This window comes from Ornithodoros turicata, chromosome 3, assembly GCF_037126465.1.
Source record: "Ornithodoros turicata isolate Travis chromosome 3, ASM3712646v1, whole genome shotgun sequence".
Lineage (NCBI taxonomy): Eukaryota > Metazoa > Arthropoda > Arachnida > Ixodida > Argasidae > Ornithodoros > Ornithodoros turicata.
The window spans coordinates 89,937,207-89,962,275 of record NC_088203.1 but is presented as its reverse complement, the minus strand read 5'-3'; the positions used below and the strand labels follow the sequence as shown (position 1 = coordinate 89,962,275).

The following is a 25,069-nucleotide window of genomic DNA, read 5'->3' as shown; positions in this document are numbered from 1 at the left end:
AACTCTGGGAAACCCCATCAAGCAAACTTTGCAAATTCAGCTATGAATAGCACTGCACACATTCTGCATCTTGTGTTCTTTCTTTTTTCTTTCACATGGCCATCTGTCTTTCCACCCAATTACGGCCCCATTTTACAGCCTCTAAAATAAGACCCACTTTTTGTCCCAATTTAGCCATTGCTACTGCCCTCTTAATTTGTTAATCGAACATTTCTAACATCGTTCCATCGGCCAATGTCGCCCATGTGAATCCATCCATCTTTTATTGTACTTGCTGTTGCTTCAGGGTTTTTGTAGTAGCCCTTGAATGTCATTGGACTTCTTGCGCAAATCTGAAATGGGAAATAATATCCATCATGTCTATGGAAGCACAGACCGATGTTTTCTACATGTATAGAGTTAAAGTTGCGTAGGATCTGCAAGTGCTTTGGATTTTCATGCTTAAAAATTAACCACAAGGAAAGCATTCATCACAGAACACTTTTTGCACTAAATGACATCTTACGCGCCCAATCAATGGCGTAGCCAGAAAAATAGTTCCGGAGGGCTTCTGTGGGGACTTTGTATGGGGGAGGAGGATTTCACCCTTGTTTCCTTCTCCAAAAATGCACTAACAAAAGTACGATTTCACCGGGGATTTCACCGATTTCGGAGATGAACCCCCCCCCCTGCGCTCTGTGGCTGGGAACAGGTATGCTTGCCAAGCGCCAGTGCTCTATTTAATCTGGAATTAATCCATACATCTCTATTTGGTATTGTGTTCAGGCAACCCTTTATTGATGTTTAACGGGGTTGAGAAACCACATGCAACCCACTAAGTGTATGGGTGCGTTTCATATTTTGTAGTCCATTGATTTGACACGCAAAGTCCCACGTTCCTCATTTGAACAGTCTTTTAGCTGTGCACGCGTGCGCGACGTATCCGAAGGTCACCATGACGACGGCTGTTCTCCACCGGCCGGCTCCCTTTACAACCGTCTGCATCGTCATGGAAACGGAAAAGTATGCACTACCTTCCCCCACTCTGAAACATCCCTCCAAAAGTGGGCGAGGAGGTGAAGGATTGAGAGCGACGGAGGAGTGAAGTAACAACTAAGAGTCAGCCAATCAGGACCATGTTTCCAATGGCGGTAGCCAATCACGAACAAGCTTTCAGCAGTCGTAGTCACGGAGACAAACCACCGTCGTCTGCAAGTAGTGGTTGTAACATCCCCACGTACTAACTGAAAAAACTTCAAAATGAAGACCAAAACGGTCCCATATCTTAAGACTGATTTTCTGGAAAGCATGTTGCACTTCTTGTCTACATGTTCAAGTCTACAGGTTCCAAGTTAGCTGCAATCATTTGTGAGTTGAATTCACAGAACAGCGATTCGCAGTAGCAGACTAATTCTGCCTTTGTGTGTGTCGACGTAGCGAAGGAGTGAGAGGAGGCAATAAGCAGGCCCTTCTGTACATAGATGGCGTTGGCCCGGCGTGCGACCTTCGGAGTGCAATGGCTTCGTAACGCAGGATCGCAGAAACACAGCATTTCGACGTGCATATCTATCAGACATAAATCAATATTTACAATGTTATTTCTTTAAAAGTTTGGAATTATGGCTTCACAACCCCTTCAATGGCATTTGGATTACGGTTTCCTGGTCTCGTTCAGTTTCTACTCTGCACAGAGGTGAAAGGGGGCACCGTACCTCTCCTTGGTCATCTTTTGCAAAATAGTCCATTTCAGGCACATCGACTAACTTCATCTCAACTCCAGGAAACAATGCACCCACGTGGCCTGCAAAGATGTGAGGTGTGATGGCAAACAGTTCTCACATCAGCCAAAATTCAAGTCATCATTACCCCCTTCTGTGTCATAGGCTGCTGTGCTTGTGAGACAACTTGCTTCAGTACTTCCATAGACTTCCGCTATCTGAAAGAAGAGCGTTGCATTACCAGGATTGTAGCAAGAGAGACAGTTTACCATTCCTATACGTTTCTAGGAATGCGTGTGGTACTTCTTCACTTCTGATGCAGTTCTGCTTTTAAAAAAAAAAAAGTTTTGAGTGCAGCAATTTACAATCCATGTACTGTGATCAAATATCTCGTGACTGAGCAATAGTGCCTCTTGTCAGCCTTTTTGGAGTTCTTGTAACTAAGGTCCTTGAACTGTAGCATTTCCTTTTGTCACCAGAAAAGGTTCATGCTGGGTACGTAGTCTTCATTGGTCAAATGAGGCACGTTGACATCAGTGGAATGCTGATGCAAATGGATATAGCCGCCTGTCGACAACAGTCTTCTAAAAGGTCACTAGTCATTCAAAATATGTAAACAACCTGTAGCTTCTAAACAAGGTCTCTGCCACGGTTGCCTACACATTGTTGCATCTCAAAAGGTGCGGGAGGTGTGGCGGTTATGTTGTCCAAGGAAAAGTTTTCAACACACAGCTGGGTCAATCTAGAGCTTGAAAAATTGTTTTTGTGCTCTCAACAAACATGCATGTTCAACGGCATTATACTTGTACCAGAGTTGCGGAAGTAAAATTCTGGAATTGGAATGATTCCGGAGTGATGCCCATTTTGAGCGCACCGGAACGGAATGGGAATGGAGTTAAGTCACCAGCTGTTGGGAATGGAATTTGAATGGAATTAGACCTGTTTGGGGCCGGAATGGAATGGCCAGCAAATGGTGTTAAATTGATGAGCTCCAGCACACCGGGCTTTGAGCGGAGGCCACTCAAAGTATGTGTCTGTCTATAGTTTCGGATTACAACGCAAGAAAAACGTCCTCACTTCAAACGCTATACGTGCAGGCAATCTTGCTCGTAAACGCTCGCCGCGGCGCTGGTTCTTGTTTTAAGATTTTGGAAACTGAGGAACATAAAATTCATCAAAATAAAGCGGTATACGATTTGTTGTCCGTTGGCTGTTGGTGGGATATTTTGTATTCCATTACATGTTTCTTTTCCTTTTTTTTTTTTTTTTTTTGCACTTACCAGTGCACCAGTTAATAACTTATAGTGCATCACTTTAGCCCTGGAGTGGGAATGGGAATGCCCTTTTCTTGGGTGGAATGAGAATGAGTCTCGCATCTTCATTCCGAGGAATGAGAAGGAATGGAATTTCGACTCGCGACCACTCCTCGGAATGGAATTGAAATTGAATGGATCGACCCATTCCGCAACACTGACTTGTACTGTTCTACTTCCTCGACGTGATCCGGACTGGTGATTTTGTGAAAGTTCATGTATAACGATACTCTGATGTAACGATCGAATATCGTGTTCCAGTCAATATTGCTATAAATGGGCTCGACTGTATAGGGTAATAGAACTTCTTTAGATTTTGAAACAGATGCTACAAATTAAAATACAAAGAGGGTACTGAAATGGTGTGACAATGCATTAGATCTACAAAGTTCCATTTGTTATTGCGTCCATTTAATTTGGCATTTAAATTTTGAAATGTATGGAAGACGAAGAAATTAAGTCGCAGGACCTCAAGATGACTTGACAACAATTACACCCTTCCTCAAATGTGACAGAGTTGGTCTTGTATTATCAAGATCACCTGTGTTTAAACTGAGACCCATGCATCATTAAGAATGACAAACAACTGTCCACAAATTTTTTTACATTGGCATGGGCCAAACAGGACACCAAGAGGCTTGGTGTATGTGCATATGTCAACCAGCAAAGCTCGAAAGGATTCATTACATTCAAAAGCTTTAATATGAACTTATGATATCAGGTAAAATGAAGTTATCCTTACAAAGCATCCAAAGGCCATCCTAAAGAACTCAAGGACTTCTGCAGATACTGGTGCTGAGGTAGTAATGACATTCTTCACGTTCCCACCCAAGATGTCACGAACCTTCTTGAACACAAGACGGTCCCAGATGGTGCTTTGGGTAATGATCCCTCTAAATGGTGAAAGGTATGTCAGCAAGCACTTTGTAGCCGCAAGTGTGTGAGGTCATACCGTTTTAGCAGCTTTCGTTTTTGTTTAATGGCCAGGTGGAAGAGCATGTTTTTTAAGGAACTTTTTTTGGCTTCCTGGTGAGCCTGAAAAGATTACGGTAACGTTACGCAGTGTATGCCTCCTACTGTAATAAGCTGTTCCGATGCTGTTGTGAACGTCAAAACTGTCATGCACTTCACGAGCTACCTTCAAATTTAGTTTTTGCTCTACAACTTCACAGCTGCGCAATATCCTGTACATGGCACACCCTAAGAAGGATCAGTATTTGAATTTGGAGAAACATTCAGCAAGGTTGAGCTACAAATCCTGCACATAATTGTTACAGTGAAAAGTCAGAATAAATAATAACATGTATGAATTTATAACAGTGTCCCTGACATCACAATGTAGAACTTATATACATACAGCATAGTAAATCCTGTTCAGAATTCGGGGAACTACTGGAATGTTTTCTGGACGGACCACCTGCATGTCTTGGAGAATGCCCTTTATGTCTCCTCGATAGTATGTCATGCTGCCACCTTCACCAAGTATTGTTGTCTGTAAAAAACAAAAGGTGGACCAAATGTGGTGGTAGGCAGTGATAAAAAACAAAACAAATTCTTTATCATTTCTGCTCAGCAGCAAAGCCAGCACAGCTAAACATGCTGTTCAGCATGCAGGTACTTATTTCAGGTGCCTAGGAAGTAAAAACATCGGGGCCACAAGTAAAGTACTCAAGGCAATTCCATGATAGGCGAGCCTGAGCAATGGGCCTATCATGGAATTTATCCACCAGCTAGCCTGCATTTACGCCATTCTGTCAATACTCAAGGCAAAGTCCACACAGCTGACAGTGGAAGTGAAAATTCTGTAGAAGTTTTATTCCTCTGTCATCATTCGTAGGTTTAACTTACCACTAAAAAACGAGAGATGCAACATAATAATGAGACAAACTAGATGTGCTAACCTTATTAGCACTATAAGCAGTCACTTGTTGGCTCCACCTTTATTGTGGCGAAATGGAAAGAATGACAGTTTTATTCCGATAGAGAGCCGTGTCGCACAACCGGTCATTATCAGTGAGTGGCGACTGACAATAGAGACGTTGACAAGGGCAAAAGGTGTGATTTGTTTTGTTCTCGCACAGGAGGGAGGGTATTTGGACGGAGCCAATAGCTCCACAAACGTAAGTATCGGCGATTGCACTTCACGCAGTGCCGGATTTGTGGCTGTCAAATGTTTCTGGAAATCTTGTGAAGAAACCTGTGATTTTGACTGGAATATTGTGCTATGGCTGCGGAACTCATGCTTAATTAATGTGTTACATGAATGCAAACAGCCTCAATTTGTGGCAAAAATGTGTGAGTCGCTCAGGCTCGCCTATCATGGAATTCTTGTTGAGCCACCTGTATCTGGAAAGTCAGTTCTTTTGTCTTGGTGACATACCTGGTAGATGTGTTCATATATGTGGCCCGTTGGGAGGTAGGAAAAACAGATGGACTTTGGCATCACCTTCATTGGCTGGAATAACATAGATCATGTATCTCTTCTGTTAGCACCAGGCTAAGCCCAATGTTAACAATGATGAGTTTGAATGATGTAGAAGAAAATGCTGAAGTATGTTTGAAAACTCACCCCAGCCTGGAAGTTGACTCCATGGGATGTTGCCATAAGGCACTGGTGAGTCACTTGAACACCTTTCGGCATACCCGTTGTTCCACTTGTGTAAAGGATTGCGTACGTGTCTTCAGGAGAAGGAGGCTAGGATGTTAAAAGAAATATGCATGTTGAATGTGCAGCTGTATAAAGCTTTAATCTCTGTTACTGCTTACTATTGGAGCTTGCTCAGTCTTCTTGCCAAGTTCCTGAAAGAGCAACCTGTCTTATTTACACTGTGAATATGCACAAGCTCTACATATCAGTAAGGTTCTCCATTTGTCAGCAAAAAGTGTTCTATGTTTCTGCTCCCATGCATGGAGGTATGACATTATTACACTTTAGGCATTTTAGGAGAAATATGCACGGTATAGCAAACGAAATAGTTGGGGAAAAAATCAGTAGAAATCCTACTTTAGCACTGCCTGCTTTTTTGTCGGGGAAAAAAAAGCGCGCGCGGCATGTGTGTGAAGAGGAGGAAGTGTCCTGCCTTTATTTTTTCGTTTTTTTTTTCGCTTTCTTTGTGATAAGCCGGCCCTCACCAGCATCAAGGTCAAAGCAGGGGAAAGAAAGTAAAACAAAAGGTGGGAACGCTTCCTGCTCTCACACCTTTATGCAACAATCAAGCAGGCGGGGCTAAAGCAGCACTCTTGCTTGTTGCTATACTGCGCATAGTTTTTGTTGAACCTGCGGTTATCCGCGGAGGACTTCAGATTTCTCTAAAAAGTGCAGTTCACTTGTCAATTTTCAAAGCTTGATTGAAACTAACCAAAGCCTTCCCATATGGTGGCAAAAGCTTCCAGAAGGTACTAATTGCGCAAAGTCTCATTTGCCTCCGCGAGTACGTCGCCAGTTCTAATACTTTATCACTTTAGGTGAAACACCCTGTATGTAGCACGTTTATAAGTTAGTCGTACCATCCCAGCCATGGATGGTCGTTTGGGACTCATCGGCGCAGTGCAAAGAATATTGGGGGACGGTCCATTCATCCTTCCCGGGGGTGACGGCACGGTACACCCAGAGAAGAGCGAAGGGGGGGAAAGGGGAAGGGGTGAATAAAGATGGGCCTATCACAGTCCCGAATCTGGTGAGGATACTCATTATTTACTTCCATTGCAAACTATTTTGCAATGGACCTTTTCCGACAACGCGTATGCGCATGCCCAGCCCCTGTGTCCGCCATCTTTGAGCGGAAGACATCGCTATGAACCCACCTGCGGGCGACATGTTCATTGTAGGGAGATAATCAGTTTCAAGGCAATTACGCGGGCGTTTGAGGTCTGGTAATGAGTACAATACGCTTTCACCTCTTTCCGCATTCTTCTTCCAATCTTCTCTTGCTTATGCTTTCCCACGCAACGTGCCAGTCCGAAAAGGGTCACCATTATTGGGGGGAAAGACACGACGTTCGACATTCCGTCGCCAGAGGCGACGCGAATATCGAAATGGTCCATTGATTTTGGGAGTGTACTTTTCCTTTGGTATGGTGAGTGCAGTTCAATGGCACGCACCCATACTTATCCTTGAAGGCTGCACAGATTGGAAAATACCAAGTGGCTGCTCACCATAAAGTCCTGCAAGAGCATTACATCAATCCCTTGACCCCTCGCAGCAGATATCAGATCCCTGGACAGTGATCTAAGGGAAATAATGATCTTGAGCAGTGGGAAATTCCGCCTGCTGCTAACAATGGACTCCACCATGTCTGCATTCCCACATACAGCGGTTGTGCTTTCCACTGCAAAAGAGTCATCGTTTGTCATTCTTATAGCAACTTATTTAGCAACTTATTATAGCAGCATATTTTGGAAGGCAAAACTGCATTATGTTAATTGTTTGTGTGTGTGTGTGTGTCTTCTGGGCAAAAATAATGTTTTGTAGGCTTGGCAAATTTTGGAGTTCAGTTGACAAAATTCAGTTGATCACAACTGCAAATGGATCAATGCTCGTAAGCCATGGCGAAACTTCGCCAAGGGTAATGCCGTGACTGCATAGGTTTCATAGTTTGCAGACAAGTAGATTTTTTAATATAGCTAGCTTTGTGACATCTTAGGTGGTTCTGACACACATGACAGGGTGTTTCTGTATCTATGTTAAGAGGCCATACCAGTCGGGGAGCAACTCCGATTCACGATTTTCCCGATTCTAGATGGCGCCAAGCTCGCCGATCCTTATCACGCCGTTCGCCTCCGACTCACGAAATAATCCCCATTGCGCATGGTTGACCTCGCGAGATTAAGGCGGCCCGCGCCCTCTGCGCTGTTTGTCGAGTGGTAATGTGTCGGACTTTGCCACGAAAGGTCCGCAGTTCGATTCGAGACATTCACGTCTTTTTGCTTGTCTCCTATTGCTACATGAGTACTTTATTTTTATTTTTTTTGTTCTTATATATTCATGCTACAATTATTGTTTTCACAAGTCACTACCGTCTGTACTGACTGATTATGGAATTTTTAGCTGCTCTTCGTATTGTTTTACTAGTGCATACTTACTGTATGCCGATATACAAGTGTGATCGGATAGTACGGATGCCGGTATCTCGGAGGCTCTCAATTGGATCTACCAGCGGCTGTAAATTAGGCTATAAACATTGCCTACACACAGCGCTTACAATGCCAGTCTGGAAAATCTGCTCGAAACGGTATTCCTTTTTTTTTTTTTTTTTGCACTCGCTTACATAATAATAATGATAATAATTTTACTCAAGAAAGCAAACTACAAATATAATAAAACAGGCCCGTCTAAGCGGAAAAGCTTGTGGCACTGGGCCTGAAGCAGTCAGCGGCATACAGTTTGACAGTACATGAACATATAAAGGTACTACATCCTATGATAAAGTTGCCGTAGCGCTTTTTTTAGTTTGTACTTCGATTGTCGAAGGGGAGCTCATTAAAGATACGAGGTACATAGCATTGCCTGCGACAAAGTCCTTTTCGTCTAATAAATATATTCCCCTCCCCCGTCGCTGTCGTTGGTTGTCGTTGGTTTTCCTTGCTACGCGAACGTGAATTTGGGTTCCGGAAAAGACTGTTGCTCATTGCGTGGGCGGAAATAATTGTGCAAGCGGCCGCTTGATCGATTTTTCTTATTGGTTCACGTGGAGCGTCCATGAAAAAAAAAGAAAATAATAAAGACAAAAATAAATCGATCAATAAAAGAAAGAAAGAGAAACAACAAATAAAGCTGCAGTTCTAAGTACCGTTATCCTAAGAAACATTTATCTGTGTGTAATCCGCTTGCTGGCTGTTTCAACATTACGAACGTTGAACATTACGTTGCTCTTCGTATTGTTTTACTAGTGCATACTTAGTGTATGCCGACGTATAGGTGTGATCGGATAGTATGGATGGCAATATGGGCACACACACAGATGGTATTATAAACGAATGTTGCCAGCAGTGAGTCTGAGCACAAGGCGATTGCCAATTAAGAAATCAGGAAATGGCCAAGGAAAGGTAACCTCATATGCTATCAAAGCTCGCCCGAGATGTCGGTATCACGGAGGCTCTCAACTGGATGTACCGGCGGCTGTAAATTAGGCTATAAACACTTACAATGCCAGTCAGGAAAATCTAGTGCTCAAAACAGTATTCCCTTTTTCTTTTTTTTCTGCACACGCTTACACGCAATTTACCTTGATAATAACTCTATTATTCATGCAAAAATGACATTTTGGTATGTATATTTCTGGTAAGTAAGCATTATCAAATATTTGACTTCATTTACAGGGCGTTGGTGCAAAATACTTTTCAAAATTTTCATCGCAGAATAGACTTCTTTACCAGAAAACTACAGTAATCCTTTCCCCCATGTTGCCTCTCCTTTTTCTTTCACATCGGCTCAGAAAAATGATGTCGGTCGACAACCCCCAGTGACAGAAGACTCCCTTCTTCTCGCCTTGGTGTGCCACTTTGCAAAACCGTACAAAGAACATGAAGGGCGATAAAGGCTTCGGGTCGACCCAACCAAGGAAGATACGGAAAGGTCGAGCGGCGAGACCTCGCAGCGGGAGTCGCGATATTCCCAACATATACTTTTTTTTCTGGACGCCAAGAGGAACGATTCGACAAAAAATAAAAGGGCACACAATAGAAAAATATTAACAATGGTCACCTGACAACATAACAGGTTCTTGTTTGAGTGTTGCAAAAAGTGCAGCTCGGTCTCCTTATCATGTGGGACAGGAAAATCACCATTCTTGTAGGGCAACACAGTTCTTGTAGGGCAACACGTTCGAAGCAGATACATACTCTAAACAAGATTGAACTAGTTTTATATGGCTGTTAATACAATATCTTTATTTTATACTATGGCGAAATTTCCTTCTTAGCATTCAGACTTCGAGTGCCTTTCGTCCACATATCACTATCCCATTTAGCGTGAACCACATGGCCCGAAAAGCGTCCGAATTCTTTCCGAACCGAATTCGGGACCGGACTTTTTTCGGGGAACAGAATTTCGGGCCGAAGTCGGCCCGATCTGACCAAGCCAGATTTCTCCTCCGAAATGGGGGGTTCCGGAAGAAATGGTCCCGGAAAAAATGGTCCCGGAAAAAATGGTCCCGGAAGAAATGGTCCCGGAAAAAGTGGTCCCGGAAGAAATGGTCCCAGGCGGAGAGGGCGGAAAAAATGGTCCCGAGTCCAAAGCTTCGCGTGCTTGCTCCGTAAGCAGTGTAACGGCAGATTTCCTCATTGAAAATTCACCCTAATTTCATTAAGTAAAATAGCTTAACGATGCTTGATACTTAATTAATTGACGAAAAAATTAAAATAAAAGTACTTCCGGGTGGTCGAGAGAAGCGTTATTGCGCACTTATACTTATGGGAAAGACAAGGAATGATTCCGAATTCGCTTGTAATAGACCTCTATCAGGGGAACGTCACTCTGACGTACCCATGACGTCTGGTAGGCAAATTCGAAACCGAAACCGTGCACATGAGGCTTCGCGGGCAAGTGCTTTCCCATCAAAACTAATGACGGCCGCAACTTGTTATTCAGTGCCAGAGCAGTCATTTATGAGTTACCGTAATTGACTATTTTAATTAATGAAAATTTGTGCCTGTTGTGAATAGAAAGTTGTACGGCAGAGCCATACGATGCATTTTTCGTGAATTTGATTTCCAGCGACAGTGTATAACGAAATAAAAATTAGTAAAAAAAGACTACATTCAAACTCAGTGCCAAAAACTTCGAACTCGCTCATTTATTGTGCGACAACAAGTCATGTCCGAAACTTAGAAGCACGCGACTTATGTGCGAGCACGCAAACGCACAGCGTGTCCCACACCCCTCAGAAAGCTTTCCAGAGTCCTCCTGTCGTCTACAAAATCTTGGCAGAGACGTCGAAGCCTTTCCTGCAACTGTAGGGTGGTGGTCCTTTGCCTCTTTGCGGGTGGAGCGCCGGCTAGTGACTGCGTCATCTTTCCTTCTGCCGCTGAGTGCTCCAGGCGCAGTGTGGCTATTGCTCGCCATACTGTGGGGTGGGAATGGCCTACCAGACTGCTGAATCTTCTATTCCATGCCTCTGAGTGGTTGTTCGTTCTGGCGCCACCTTCCAATGTAGCTTCATGGACGTTCCACACTTCCGGTGGAAACCGAGGTGGTGTGCGACGAATCCGGGGGTTTTCGTCTAGTCTTCCAACGTGTCGGTATGTCCCGTTCACGTACGTCTCATCAAAGTATGCGATAACAGCTTCCACCCCTTCTGGAGCGACGGCCTTCACGAAGTTCATCCCTGCCTCAACGTCATCAAGGGGAAGGAAGGCCAGGCCATCCAGCATGCCGATAAAGTGACGAAAATCCTCGTCGTCTTGATACCTCGAAGCCAGTCCCAGTTGCTGGATCTTTGAGTACGTACTTTGACATAAGTGAAAGAAGCAGCCTCTTGTTTGTAGTTCTTCACCCAAGATGGCCTTCACTGCGTTCATGGCGCCTTTTTCGAAGTCCGTGATGACAACATCTGGTGAGGGCATCATACCCTGGGCACTGCACGCATCGACGACGGCTTGAAAAAGTTCCTCATACGCTTCCTGCGTTTTTGACGTCATGAAAGCGTACACAACTGATACAGCGCTGTCTCCAAGAGGAACTAAAATGAAATAAAGCTGTTTGAATAGCTTCGGGGCAACATCGAAGTTCCCGTCCATGAACCATAACGTGCTCTCACTTAAAAGCCTGAGCCCACTTACTGCCGCGAACACAACGAGTCGGTTCTCCGCGTCGGGTCCGTTGTCATAGATCAAGAAACGTTCTGGGGTGGAGCCACTCGTCAATGCCCAGTCACCATCGATTATAAGCTCACGGAGGGACGCTGGTTGAGGTGGATAAATCGAAGACCTCTGAGCACGAACACATCGCTTCAGGCTGTCTTCGCATATGAGCAATGTCTTCTCCCCAGCAGTAAGGCACACGGTGGCTTGAGCAACAATTGCAGCTGGCCGTTCTGTCGATGACATCGCCATGTTCTTCATCCTGCACCGAGCCTTGGCAATGTTGACGGCGCCGCTGTCGGGTGGATGGTCGTGAGATGCGCTCACCCTGCAATCGTCTCCACCCTCTCCACTGCACACCACAGCTCCTTTGCAACCAGTGCGCCGCCTGACACAGCGCCAGCGGGTCCCCGAGGCCACTGGCTTGTGTTTCGTATACAGGTAACCACCCACGCACAGTTTGTCACCTCCTTTGTTGGACTCTAAAATTTCCATGCTTGGAAACACGGGTCAGAAATCTGAAAATGCGTGAAAGGTACTACTGAATAAAACATGAAGCGAACAGGAAGCGAACATTATAAGTGTCTCAAATAGCAGTGCATTGTAAATCATCGTGGTCATGTTAATAAATTTGCTGTATAATCCCGTTGGTAGTTCACAGGCGCCGTTAAAATAAATACTTGAACTGAATTGGGTTGAACCGTAGTGGAAGTAAACTTAACAGAACGATAAAACAACGTATAGCTCATTTTGGGTGCCGTGTACTTCATATGCAAAGTCTAGCTTCTGCTCTACACCCTTCGAAGTAAGGTAAGAATTCTACCTCCTGGTGATGTGAATGTCAACACCGTTACATCAACCATTAACATTACGTGCAAAGGAATTCGATAATCACAAAATAGAACGATATCATAAAACATCATGCTTACCAGTTGGACTGGAGATGAAACGATGTCTCTCGGTGCTCCAAGACTCTAACTGTCCAGAAACATTTGCTAACCCCAAATATATACCGACGGATGCAAGAATAGCTCATTTCCTTCCACCACATTTCCGAGAACAAACAGGGTCAGTAACCCGACGGCCGGGGTCAGAGTCAGCGGAACAGTAGCCCCACATGAAAGTTTAGAATACATCAAAGCACGAAAACCCAGGACAAAGAAGCATGTAAAGGAGATTCCACTTACAGCAACCTGAAAGCGTTTAAGGTGACTCAACGCCCTCATTGCGTTTTTTGTCCGGATTTTCAAGTGTCCGTGGTCAATGCTTTCTGTGGCATTCTTTTACTTTTTTCGTGGGGGAACAAACTGTCCCAACGTAGCTATTTGTACCAGAACACGTGTGCTGGCCGCTACGACAAAAGGTCTTTTCGACCCCCCCCCCCAAAAAAAAAGGAAATAAAAAAGAATGATAGGAATGGATGGGCCTCTGCCGTTGACAGGAACCGAATCTCGTAACCACGTGACTCCGAAGTTGGACTATAGTTAGTCCCCGTGTAGCTCTAAGGAGACGGACACCAATCCCACAGAGGCAGGTGGTTTTAACTCTCGCAAACAAAAGCGAAAACACGCGAAAGAATGCCGCCTAGCAAAGATTACATTAAATGACACTGAGAGAAGTCGGCCGAGGGCGAACTATCGGGGTGTATGGGGTTAATGAAGTAGTCCATATTCGACCGTGTAACCGCGCCCCTCTCACTGCCCACGGACACACGCAGTTGCGCCTAAAGCGGATACACGGCGAAACGACTTTGCACCGAGATATCCGTGCACCGAAATGTCCGAGCTCTGGAATGTCCGTGCACCGAGACGTCCGTGCTCCGAAATGTGCAGCGGATGTGCAGCAAAATGTCATGCACCGAAAGGTCCTATACCCTGTATTGCGATCTCATACAACATTGTGAATTTGGCTCCGCTTCAAATAATCGCACTTAGCGAGCCTAAAATGCTCTTACATCGTTAAAATACGCACTGATCAATATAGACCACATGACGAATGTGTACTGAAGTGGAAGTGGGATTCCAAGCGGAAGACCTTAAAAAAAGAAGTCGGGACCATTTTTTCCGCCCTCTCCGCCTGGGACCATTTCTTCCGGGACCATTCCTTCCGGGACCATTTCTTCCGGGACCATTTTTTCCGGGACCATTTTTTCCGGGACCATTTCTTCCTGGACCCGAAATGGGAAGTGACGCCAACCGAAAAAAGAGAAGCATCCAATGGCTATTCAGCCGGAAGGAGAACCATAGCAACGATGACGTAGCAGTCGGGTCGACTGTTGCCGTGTGTGCGATTTCTACTTCTATGAATACAGGGATTATCTCATTGAGCTGGATTGTTGAAAGGCGATGTTCCCCAAGGCCAGAAGTCTTCGGCCGAAATTTGGGGTGCATTTCGGTAGCACGCGGTGATGCACAGAAAAAGTTCGGTCCCGATTTCGGTTCGGCCAGTTTTCGGACAGTTTTTCGTGCCATGCCCAGAAGAAGCACAGACTATTGGCTGCTCCCAACTTGAAGACATTTTGTTGTTGTTGTTGGTTGGTTACATAAATAAATAACAAGGGGAGGTTGAATTCGCGCAAGCGAATTCTGCTACCCCCCAAAAAAAAGAAAAAAAAAAAAAAGAAACCATACGATCGTACGATCGTGAAGACATTTTCTTCGGTATGTGTCCCACTGGTTCGCGGGATACAACAATAACTTTATTTCAGGATGATGGGTAGGGAGTTCATCGCCGGGGGATTGAAGTAATGGGTCCCGTTACAATTTCGCGGGATACTTCCACATTGTTCTATTCAATTCTATTTTATTTTCAGATGGGAGAGAGTAAAAAGCCAGAAGGCTGTGCTGTTCGTGAATGACAAAGGTCTGCAAATAACCAGTGGGGTCTTTAGCTGAAAAAAAAAGAAGCAAGAAACAAACAAACAAAAAAGGAGAGGACACTGATTGCCTGCTCCATATGTTCGAGTCAAAAGTTACAGAAAAAGAGGTGCTAAGGACACGCTGCGAGCTTCGAACTCCCTTCGAAGAAACATCTTTCGAACAAACGGCGTCGATCAACCGGCTTGCGATCAAACGGCTTTCGACCAAGCGGCGTTCGACCAAACGGCGTTCGATCAAATGCTGTTATGCTGTTTATGATGTTTCTTACTCATGTTTGTACTGTTATCAATTACTTTTCTTCAAATAACAGCTTAGGATTTCGGAATATAATTTCGGTTATAATGTGATCGGTGTGTTTTTCATCTTCGCTGGCTAATCTATTTGCGACCACCAAATGCTATGCATTCCAGTTATTTGATTTCTAATACAATAGCCACAAAACTTTTTCATAATCAACATCATCCCATTCAGTGGTCATTCACTGGAGTGCTCACCCCGTGTCTCTTTGGCCTTTCCATTTTCAGCCTTCTTATTTTCGGCCTTCTGACAGTTCGACGTTATGATTTTTTGGTCTTTTGGCTTCCGGCCTTCTGATAGTTCGACGTTATGATTTTCGGCCTTTTGATAGGCTCAATACTTACACTCAGTCAGCCTAAATAAATGCATTGCATTTAGCAACAGCTATTTAGAAAAAAAAGAAATAAGAAAAGGAGAAGGGAAGCTCCTAAAACTCTTTGAACTCCGTCTTTATGTACGCGAGGAGGTCTCGGAGCACAAATTACGTCTCATAATGAACTGATTATTACCCGGAAACTTCAGTACTATATTGTTAGACACTCCTTGGTTTTCACAGGGTACTTCACATTACACCAGACCTTTCGTTACTAGTTTCGTCACTAGTTCAGTTGAGAATCCCCAGTGACCCAGAGTTCCTTATCTTCCTCAGAAGGCTTCCCTTTGTTTGCGGTGCAAAGAACGACGGGTACAGGTTTTGGGTCATCCAACGCGCAACCAGCAAGAAGTGTCGAAAGATGGAAAATCCAGGGAACCGGTATCGAAAAATTGGCCGTATCTCAAAATAACGTGATCGAAGTCGCCGTTGAAAAATAAACAACATGAACATGAAAATGCAAACACCGACCTAACGTGCTGTTCCGTCGCGTCCGCCCCGCTAAGCCTAAGAGCCAAAAATGTGGATCTCGTTCGCTAAAATGACTTGGACAGATAGCGAAATTTGATGCATGATGTAAAACCCCGAGACTAGGGAACACGAAGGGACAGACACAAACACGAAGTCTCAAAAACACCTGTTCGTGTCTGTCCCTTCGTGTTCCCTAGTCTCGGGGTTTGACATCATGCATCAACTTCAGCAGCTCGCTTGCTTCCTAGCCATTTTTTCATCGGAATTTGTTGAGTTTGTGTGGTAAATAGTGATGTCGGACTTTTAAACATGGCATATCACCGTTCGAAGCAATCGAGCATTGTCATTGGTTTTCCTTTTTTCGCGAACGTGAATTTGGGTTCCGGAAAAGACGGTTGCCCATTGCGTGGGCGGAAATAATTGTGCAGCAGTCGCTTGATCGATTTTTCTTATTGGTTCACGTGGAGCGTTGACGAAAAAAAAAAGAAAATAATAAGATAAACATAAAAATAAATCGATCAATAAAAGAAAGAGAAGAACAAAGAGAGCTGCAGTTCTAAATGCAGTTATCCTGAGGAACATTTATCTGTGTGTAATCCGCTTGATCGCTGTTTCAACATTACGAACATTACAGGGCAGTCCTGTTGAACGTCACTGGAATGTTTGTAAAGTCGGCCTTCCACTAATCGTAAATACGACAGATTCTCGTAAGCCTTATGAGACAGTTGACTGAGTAAGCACAAACCCGAAACGTCAAAATCGGGCAAATTGATGTTTCATGTGAAGCTAATAAACTCATCTCAATTCTCTATACGCGCACCGAAAAAAGAAGACGGTTGTTGGTCTCTGGTTGTTGGCGACAATGCCTCAGGCTCAGGCAATAATCCCTTTACGAGCAGCTAAGTAAGCTTTTGTTCTGGTCTCCAAGGTCATGCCCTAAGTCAGCGGTCCGGGAAAGTACAGAGGACAGAGGAGCCAACAGGACGGTCAGGTGCGCACGCGCACGCTTGCTCGGCGGAAGAATACGATCCGCGCGGTTTTGCTGTCGCGTCACCAGATGGCAACACAGAATGACGCCGTTCACGGGGCTTTGAGTGGGCGATTTTGCGTACTCACGTTTCATGCTTTTTTATAAAAACTATAAGTGGTAGACATATAAATTTGATGTCTATCGATTCCTGAAATAATTCCAGAGAGAGTAATGGAAAAGTTTTTTTTGAAATGGCTATAGAAGTTTAATAAAACCTTTTCAAAGAGGGAGGAGAAAAATTGTGTATTTTTTTCGCATTCGTGACGTCGCCGTAAAATACATACGACATATATGAGAAATCCTGTCGTGTAATTCTCTTCATCTCGTCTTCCTCTTTGTGATGAAAGCACCCGCGTCAAAATCTGCGCGGCGGTTACCGAGAGAAAGCATAAAAACTGTCCCATAGGAAATACATTGGGACGGAGAGCTGGTATGCCCTCTTAAACGTTTTGTCTTATTTCGTGTTAGCGCCGCAAAGCAACTGTGGCTATAAGTGGCATGCAGATGGACAGCTGGAGAGAAGAGAGCAGGGGGGTAGTGTGTGTCCTGGGACGACTTCAGGGGGAACTGTGGCGACATTTGTCTGGAAGAACTGTCGGAAAACTCAAGGAAAAGAGGAAACATTACGTAAATCAATATCGTTAAGAAATGGCAGTCCTATCGCGCAAGTCATGGTGTGTTTCATTTCTTTTTTTTTTCTTTTTTTCATTGCCCGTAATGGATTAAAAAAGTATGATAACTTGTTATCTTACTTTCTTATTTTCTCCGTGTCACTTTGAGAGCGCAAGTGTCAACTGGAAGGTGTATAGAAGGCCTTTCGATGCTTCGAATTCAATGCAACGCGATCAAGCAATTCTAACCGTGTATTCACACGAGCGCCTTTTCTGACCGCGCAGCGACTGAAGGAGGTATCAGAATAATCATGCAATCATCCAACCATTCGGTCGCGGGCGGGGCTTATCGTAGAGCAGAATCTATGAAGCGCAAAAGTTTTTATCTTATTTTTGGCGAGATATGAAAGAGCCTTGTGCAACATCACTGCGCTCGGCAGCTCCGTCCGTCAGAAAGAACCACGCGGATAGTTTGTTCGCGGGGCACAGAATCTGACGACTGACGCGCAGAACCTCCCGGGAGGACGAAAAAGAAAGAAAGAAAAAAAAAAACACCCTCTGGTTGCCAATGTGGCAAGCTCTTTTGTTTTTTATCTAATACACCTGGTAGAGCAACACCCGATTTTGTGGGAACTTGCCGATGAGCAAGGGATCGGAACCGGTATTTTTTTCGGTCCGGTTCAGGTTCGGGTTTAGCTCCGCCGAAGCGAAATTATCAGCTTGAACCGGTTCAGGTATATCGGTTCGGTTCGGGGTTGGCTCAGGGAGAACACCTCCCGCACACACACAGACAAAAAAGAAATCGGTCAGCGGTCGGGACATTTACAGGGATTGCAACCGTTACTTTTTCGGTCCCGGTTTAACCGGTTCATGGGCAGTTCTTTGCTACATGAAAGCGAGCTTACGCTCCCCATACCGGGTTGAGAAAGGTGTGAGATAACCGTTTCAGGTGAGTCAAAGAAAGGTCGGTCAGTAGTACAATTATTTCACATTTGAACCGATTCCCGAACCGGTAACCGTATGAATTTTTTTCGGTTCAGTTCCGGTTCGGTTCAGGAGACGCAAAAATATTGCTCTGGTTCGGTTCGGGTTCGTCAGAAAATAACGTTTTTTTCGGTTTTCGGTTTGGGTTCAGTTCCGGTTCCGATCCCTGTGAGCAATACCGAAGTGTACTAAGGAAACATGCCATGTGGGAAAAGATCGCTTTTGAAACGAAAAGAAACACCCGGATGTCGAAGCAACAGTAGGTATGTACAGGTTGGGACAAAAGTTTACGGAACACATGAGCGACGTACTTTTTCTTCGGTGCGACAGCCTAGCGGCTGCCGGAAGCGGGTGAGTTCACTGTTTCGGGGGAGTGGTTAGATGCGGTGGATCCAGTGTCGCTTCGATGTGCCTGGGAAGTAGGAGTTACCGCTGTGTGTCGCTCACAGCACACCCTTCCCAGACCCTTCCATCCCTCCGAAACAGTAAACTCACCCGCTTCTGGCTGCCGCTAGGGTGTCAAACCGAAGAAAAAGTACCTCGCTCGCGTGTTCCGTAAACTTTTGTCCCAACCTGTACACCAAAGCGCTTTTTGGATTCCCATATTCACGACGCAGTCGTTGTATCAGTTGGGAACGTGTTAATTATTAATAACGAGTTGGCTGCATGCTCGCGTTCCAAACGAGAAGCTATCGGCGCAGGATATTGGCAGTTTCGTTTAAAAACGAGAAAATGTGTGAGCACTATATCGCACGTCAAGCAAGCCAAAGGGGCTCAAAATTTAATCCACGAGCCGGCCACGGCGGAGGTCGCGCATATTCATAGTTGTCTGGCATCATAAATTAACAATGTAATGCTATAACATTTTAGGCTGTCATTACATAAGCTTACAGGTGCTAAGCACCGCGGGATCACCATCACGTCATGGAGTGCTTTTGCGGGAGGCCACTGTGTGCATACATTGTTTTCTGAGAAGTATCAACGAGGACGAATAGTTGTAATAAAGGGAGCAAGTTTTCCTCGGTCTCACTATTTTTCGTGTTTCCCATCTATCACGGCCACACAGGTTGGAAACTGCCACAGCGCCTCAAGGTAACGTGTTTTATTCCTGGATAAAGCTAGTGTTAAAAATGCGACATAGTGACGAACTTACGTTATATAGCGTCTCCCTTTGCCATGGCATTATTACGTAATTATTCACTGTGGGAGCTTCTTACACAACGCCTTATGCAAAAAAAAAAATCGTTTTGTTCCATAATTTTATATGTATGGATGGGACGGTAACGTACCCCTACAAATAAAAAATAAATAATACCTCGCTATGCCACTGGTATATGCGATGAACGTTTTACTGCAATGAGTAGTGTACGAAGGCAGTAGAGACCAAAAACATGGCCTATCCAATGCCTAAAGCAATGGGGCCAATGAAACGCAGGAATTGGAAGCTAACAGAGGAGGGGATCGGACCTGAACCATCCGATTTCTGCACTATAAAAACTGAACTTCACGGCACAGCACGCTATGCGCCAATCATAGCCATGAACGATAGGGTCAGCGCTTCTGATTCGAAGAGAGAGGAGGGAGAACGGTTTTTGTGTCATTTATCATTTATCCGAATTCACACAAAGGGGTAAAGGGGGTAATGGCAGGATCGGCTCGCCGTTGTTTTCCACACAGAAGTGGGCGTCGTCACGACTATAGCAAACAAAAAAAAAAAAAAAAAACGAGTAAGACGGATGGAGGATGAAGGGTGGAGATGCGTAGAGGGTGCATGAGTTCCTCGGGGGGAGCAAACTGTTAGATGAGTCGCTGAGCAATACCTGCCTTCTGAAGAAAGAGTACAAGTTTTCTTGCTTTGGCAGAACGTGCAGCAGAGGAACTACCACACACACACACCACTGACAAAAAAAGGTGTACGCTCCACTCCGTCCTCCATTCAGAAGTGAGCCCTATCATTCGTGGCAATGGTTGGCGAAGAGCGTGCTATGCGGTGAAGCTGTTTTTATCGTGTTCGAAAGGTGCGAACTTTACGCCACAGCCGTCTCTGCTTTACATCACACTCAACACCGTCGGACTGCTGCGGAGTCACGGTTGAAAACGGAGGCACACTACTATCATAGCACTCTTTCCTACGCGCTTTCCCGCTCAGTCTTATTTACGAACGCTTTATGCTTTTTAGAGGCACGTTTAAGCGCACATAATTCGAACGAACCTGTTGCAGATGGGTTCCGGAAAGACGATCACTCGCTAGTATACTGTCCCACATATTCGTCTCTATACCCTCCTTATGCGCTTTGCTAATGCGGAGCAGAGACTACTCAAAAGTAGCCGCATCCATTCTCAAAACCTTGCGGTACACACATGGGTCCTCCTGTCGTTGCTCCCGTTACAGGCTATTTAGCAGACCGTGCTCTTTCCTCAACACCCATTCTGTCGTCCATATCTTCCTGAACCGCTTTTTTCATGGTAGCATTCGCTATCATCCATGAGAACAGCAAGAGCCACCAGTTTTCGCCTTCCTTCGTCCATTGCGTACCAAGCGCCGTGCACATAAAATTAATGCTGCTACCTTCAACCGCAGCGCGAACGCCGGCAACCCCGGCAACTGGGCTGACAGCACATTGGAACGCTATCTGTGCAGGCATTCCAGAAGGGCGGAGCGTCAGCGGCTTATCATTTACCCTCTCGCTACTTCAGTCGCTGCGCCGTCAGAAAGCACGCTCGTGTGAATACACGGTTACACGCTTAGTTCGTTTTCTGAGGCCTCAACAAACCCCCCACCCGCCGGAGAATAAAAAGAAATAGAAAGAAAAATACCACGTGAAAACGCACCCGTGCGTTTAGGGGACTCTCAATTAGGGGACTAATTAACAGAGATATTTCAATCAACTTTTCAGTTATTGACTTTGGGGAGCACATTGCAATTGTAATATTAAAGCCCGAGCTTCACACGATGCGCTCGAACCACTGACGAAGCACGAAAGTAGTCGCAGCGCGCGCCACAGACCTAATTATTTGAGCTCTGCCGTCTGTTGCATCTCCGCCCTCACTTAGCGTCACAAAAAAACGTAATGTTTCACGATCTTTGTTTTGTTTTCTTTTTCTTTTTTCCTTGCAATGAGATTTGCGCTTCACCATTACGTATCAGCGCTTCTCGTATTGGGGAAGGGCAAGAGCCATGTTTGGCAGGATGAAATGACTAATACGGCAAGCGGCTGCGAACACATGAAGACACGAAAGGAAGAAAAACAAAACAAAGATAGTGAAACATACCGCGATAAGATTTTGCCGACATTGCGTATGACGTTTTTCTGTGACGTTAAGTGAGGGCGGAGATATCAACGTCACCGTCACTCTTTTGGCGATCACTTTGTTTCCAGCGGACGGCCGAGGCGAAATACTTGGGTCTATAGCACGCGCTGAGATTACCGTACTTTAGTGCTTCATCAGTGGTGCGAGCGGATCATGTGGTGATGCTTTAATATTGCAATTGCAATGCGCTCCCTCAAGTCAATAAGCAAAGAGTTTATTAAAATATCTTTATTAATTAGTTCCCTAATTGAGAAAAAAAATTGGTTTCTTAGTAGCAGCCCCGTCGAGTAATTCAATTACAAAAGTAAGACCGCCCTAAGGCAACTCCCCTTTTATGAAAATTTGTTGCAGATAAAAGGTCACACCCTGTATAAAACCATCAAAATACACTTCGGAATACTTTGTAGACTTTATAGGGGTACGTGCATACATCCAAAACCTCCATACGTAGTGTTTTCGAACAGATAATATGAATATAGCTTTCACGAATGTCACTGACGCTTGCAACTTACAAGTCACCATATAAGCATATCGAAATATGCTCCTCCTATTTACTAAGGTGCTCTAGTTTGACAGTCCATTTTAGTTTTAGTTCCTGGGTTAACTGCAGCTTGCTTCATTCGTGTTTATTTCATGAACTTGTCTACATAATATTGATACCGCAGAAAAATTTTAAAAATTCGGGTCCTGCAGTACCCGAATTTTTGACGCAAATTATTTTCGTTTCCATTTCTGTTTCAGGTATTCTGAGTGTGCGATATCCGTTTCCGTTACCGTTACTTGCTATATTTCCCGTATTTTTCAATTTCTGTTACCTTTCCCATGGTCCTGAGTCGATTTCAAGTGCGTGTGGTTAAAAATTTCTGTTGTACGTGGGGAAAAAAAATTATTTGTAAAAAGGGGAAAATTTCTGTTGTATGTGTTCCTCGACAGGAAGAATTCGTACGGACGAAGTAACGAACTGCGTAAAAAATGTAACAAGTAACGCATTTAGTTAAGAAAATTGGTATCTCGTTACCCTAAGTTACTCTTTCCTTTTTCTACGACATTGTGAAGTATGTCGACAACTCCATGTACTTGTAATGTACACGTGGTGACCTGACATGGATGTCGAGTGCGTGGGTGTCTCAGTTCTCCACTCGTGTCATTCTGCACGTATAACCATGTTGGAAAACAACCCGCGTTTCTCCTTACAGTCTTCCAGTTGCTGTTCCTAGATGGGCTTCAATAGGCTTCTTAAAGCCCTACCGCATGAGGGCATACGGACGTTTCGGTACAAGACATTTCGGTACATGGACATCTTGCTACACGGACATATCGGTACACTGACATCTCGGTACACTGGTATCTGGGTATAAATCATGCGCGCGGGACGCGGCACGCATGTGTTGCGCCAGTAGAGTTTGTAAACGAGGGTTAAAACCTGTGCGGAATAAATTATCTTACCGAGATCTTTTTTGTAACAAACACCAAAGTTGTTTGATGAGTCGAAAACATGGGGATTCGAGCGGTCTGCCTGCCTAGATTGGCGGCACGTCTGGTCCTACAGTTTCCTGCACTACAACCGACCGCGAGGCTCCACTGCCTTCAGAAAGTTCAGCAGGGCTTTCTGTACGGATCAGCGGCGCTGGAGGTTGCCGCGCGGATGAACGCGATCTCCTCAATCTGTTGTTTCTTGGTGATGCACTGCTTTCTGGAGCTCCGGTCTGGCATCAGATATTAGTCGGACACGGCTAAAGTCCCTATACTTCGTATTCAGGGACTTTAGACACGGCGGGCTGTGAAAGCGGTGGAAACGGCGTGCGCAGGCGGACAATTAGGCCCAGGTTAGGTGCATCCTTATGTCAGCGTCTAGCATGCAAAACACTAAGAGAAGTGTGAAACAGATTGATGAAGATGTCAGCTGGTATGCTGCCTTCGCTCTGTGTATTTGGGTACCTTGTAAATAGCGGGACCGGCATTCACAGCAAATGGCTCCGTGAGCAGTATCTTGTTCGTTACGATATGTTATCACTCAAAATAAGCACCTGTGTTTGAGACTTTTTCACACTAAAATTGGTTATCAAGTTATGTGGAGTTATTTGCTTGAGAGAGTACGGAAACGTTCCCATATGGGACGCCGTCCATCCGTCTTACGCTGCACGCGGTACAGCCTTGGGCGTTTTTCCACAGCGTCGCTTGCCGCCGAGAAAAGCTCGGCGTTCTGCCGGTCGGAAAACGCGTCATGCGGTTGGGCCTCCAGATGATATTGTGAATTAGGCTGCTATTCCATGTGGCGACGTGTGTGTGTTTTTTTTTTTTGTATTATTATACCGTGTTAGCGCCGCCAAGCAACTGTCTATGAGCGGCGTACAGATGTGGCCAGATGGAGAGAGGACAGCAGGAAGGAAGGAGTGGGGGGGGGGGTTTAGTATGCGTCTTGGGCCGACTTGATGGGGAACTGTGTGGGGAATTCGTCTAAAAAGTCTTTGGGAACCCTCAGACAGCACAATAGGTGGTAGGACTCGAACCCACCACCTCCCAGTCTTCAGCACGACCTTGGCTACCACCAAGGTTTGTGTGTGTGTGTGTGTGTATGTATGTGTGTGTGTGTGTGTGTTCACGACAAAACACACTAAGAGTCATTAAGAGACACTCCAAACGCTACTGCTGAAAGACAATTCAACGTAAAATGTTAAACAAAATAAGGCACTCGTTGATTTTACACCTTGACTCCGTAGAGTATCAATGTAACGTAAGACTAACCTCGTTCCTTTCGTTTTCTTAGCATCGAGTAACGCATTCAGTTCCTTTTTCCGATGTAACGAGGAACGGTATTTAGTTCCTTTTCTTTCGTATAGCGTTAAGCGTACGGAAGTGGAAGTTTGTCAATGTACCTTGGTTCAGGATGTGGGCAAATATGTCTCGATCCACATTCGCCGAGACGGGGCAGGAGATGAGGGAATAGAAGCTGTTGCTGTAATTGGCTACTGCGAACTGCAAAGACGTAGCTAAGTTAGCCGCCATTATCCAACCCAGATAGATACATACATATACAGGGTGTCCCACCGAAAAAGGCCCAGGGGCTAAAGAAAAAACGAAGTGCTCTACACAAATGGAACCAACTGTACGTGCTTGGCAGTTGTATGGTCTATCCAAAAATATTTTTCATCGCCCCTTGTCAATTAATTAGCGGTCATTAATTTTCTGACTTTTTAATTAGCGGCTTTAGCTCTCAGATGTCAATGAGCAAGTTGTAGTACATGTCGAAAAAGACACAACTGAAGTGGTTCGAGGGCTATGGCTTGTGGTTTCGTTTTTTCC

At 44.8% G+C, this 25,069-nt stretch overlaps 2 protein-coding genes across 2 annotated transcripts in view; both read right to left on the bottom strand.

Annotated features, from left to right (window-relative positions):
• Positions 1–25,069, bottom strand: part of LOC135389738 (long-chain-fatty-acid--CoA ligase 5-like) — a 77,454-nt gene that overhangs the window by 2,383 nt on the left and 50,002 nt on the right. The window contains exons 7-17 of the mRNA XM_064619769.1: positions 24,643–24,742; positions 7,166–7,338; positions 5,777–5,809; positions 5,580–5,705; positions 5,391–5,465; positions 4,368–4,502; positions 3,963–4,045; positions 3,753–3,903; positions 1,846–1,915; positions 1,692–1,780; positions 219–332 (exon numbers count right to left, since the gene is read on the bottom strand). Coding sequence (XP_064475839.1) covers positions 219–332; positions 1,692–1,780; positions 1,846–1,915; positions 3,753–3,903; positions 3,963–4,045; positions 4,368–4,502; positions 5,391–5,465; positions 5,580–5,705; positions 5,777–5,809; positions 7,166–7,338; positions 24,643–24,742 — 1,149 coding nt within the window. The remainder of the gene's footprint in view (positions 1–218; positions 333–1,691; positions 1,781–1,845; positions 1,916–3,752; positions 3,904–3,962; positions 4,046–4,367; positions 4,503–5,390; positions 5,466–5,579; positions 5,706–5,776; positions 5,810–7,165; positions 7,339–24,642; positions 24,743–25,069) is intronic.
• LOC135388795 (uncharacterized) lies at positions 10,488–13,959 on the bottom strand. The gene is made up of 2 exons (XM_064618601.1): positions 12,739–13,959; positions 10,488–12,327 (listed from the first exon to the last, which is right to left on the bottom strand). The coding sequence occupies exon 2, from the start codon at positions 12,302–12,304 to the stop codon at positions 10,850–10,852; it is 1,455 nt and encodes a 484-aa protein (XP_064474671.1). The 5' UTR covers positions 12,305–12,327; positions 12,739–13,959; the 3' UTR covers positions 10,488–10,849.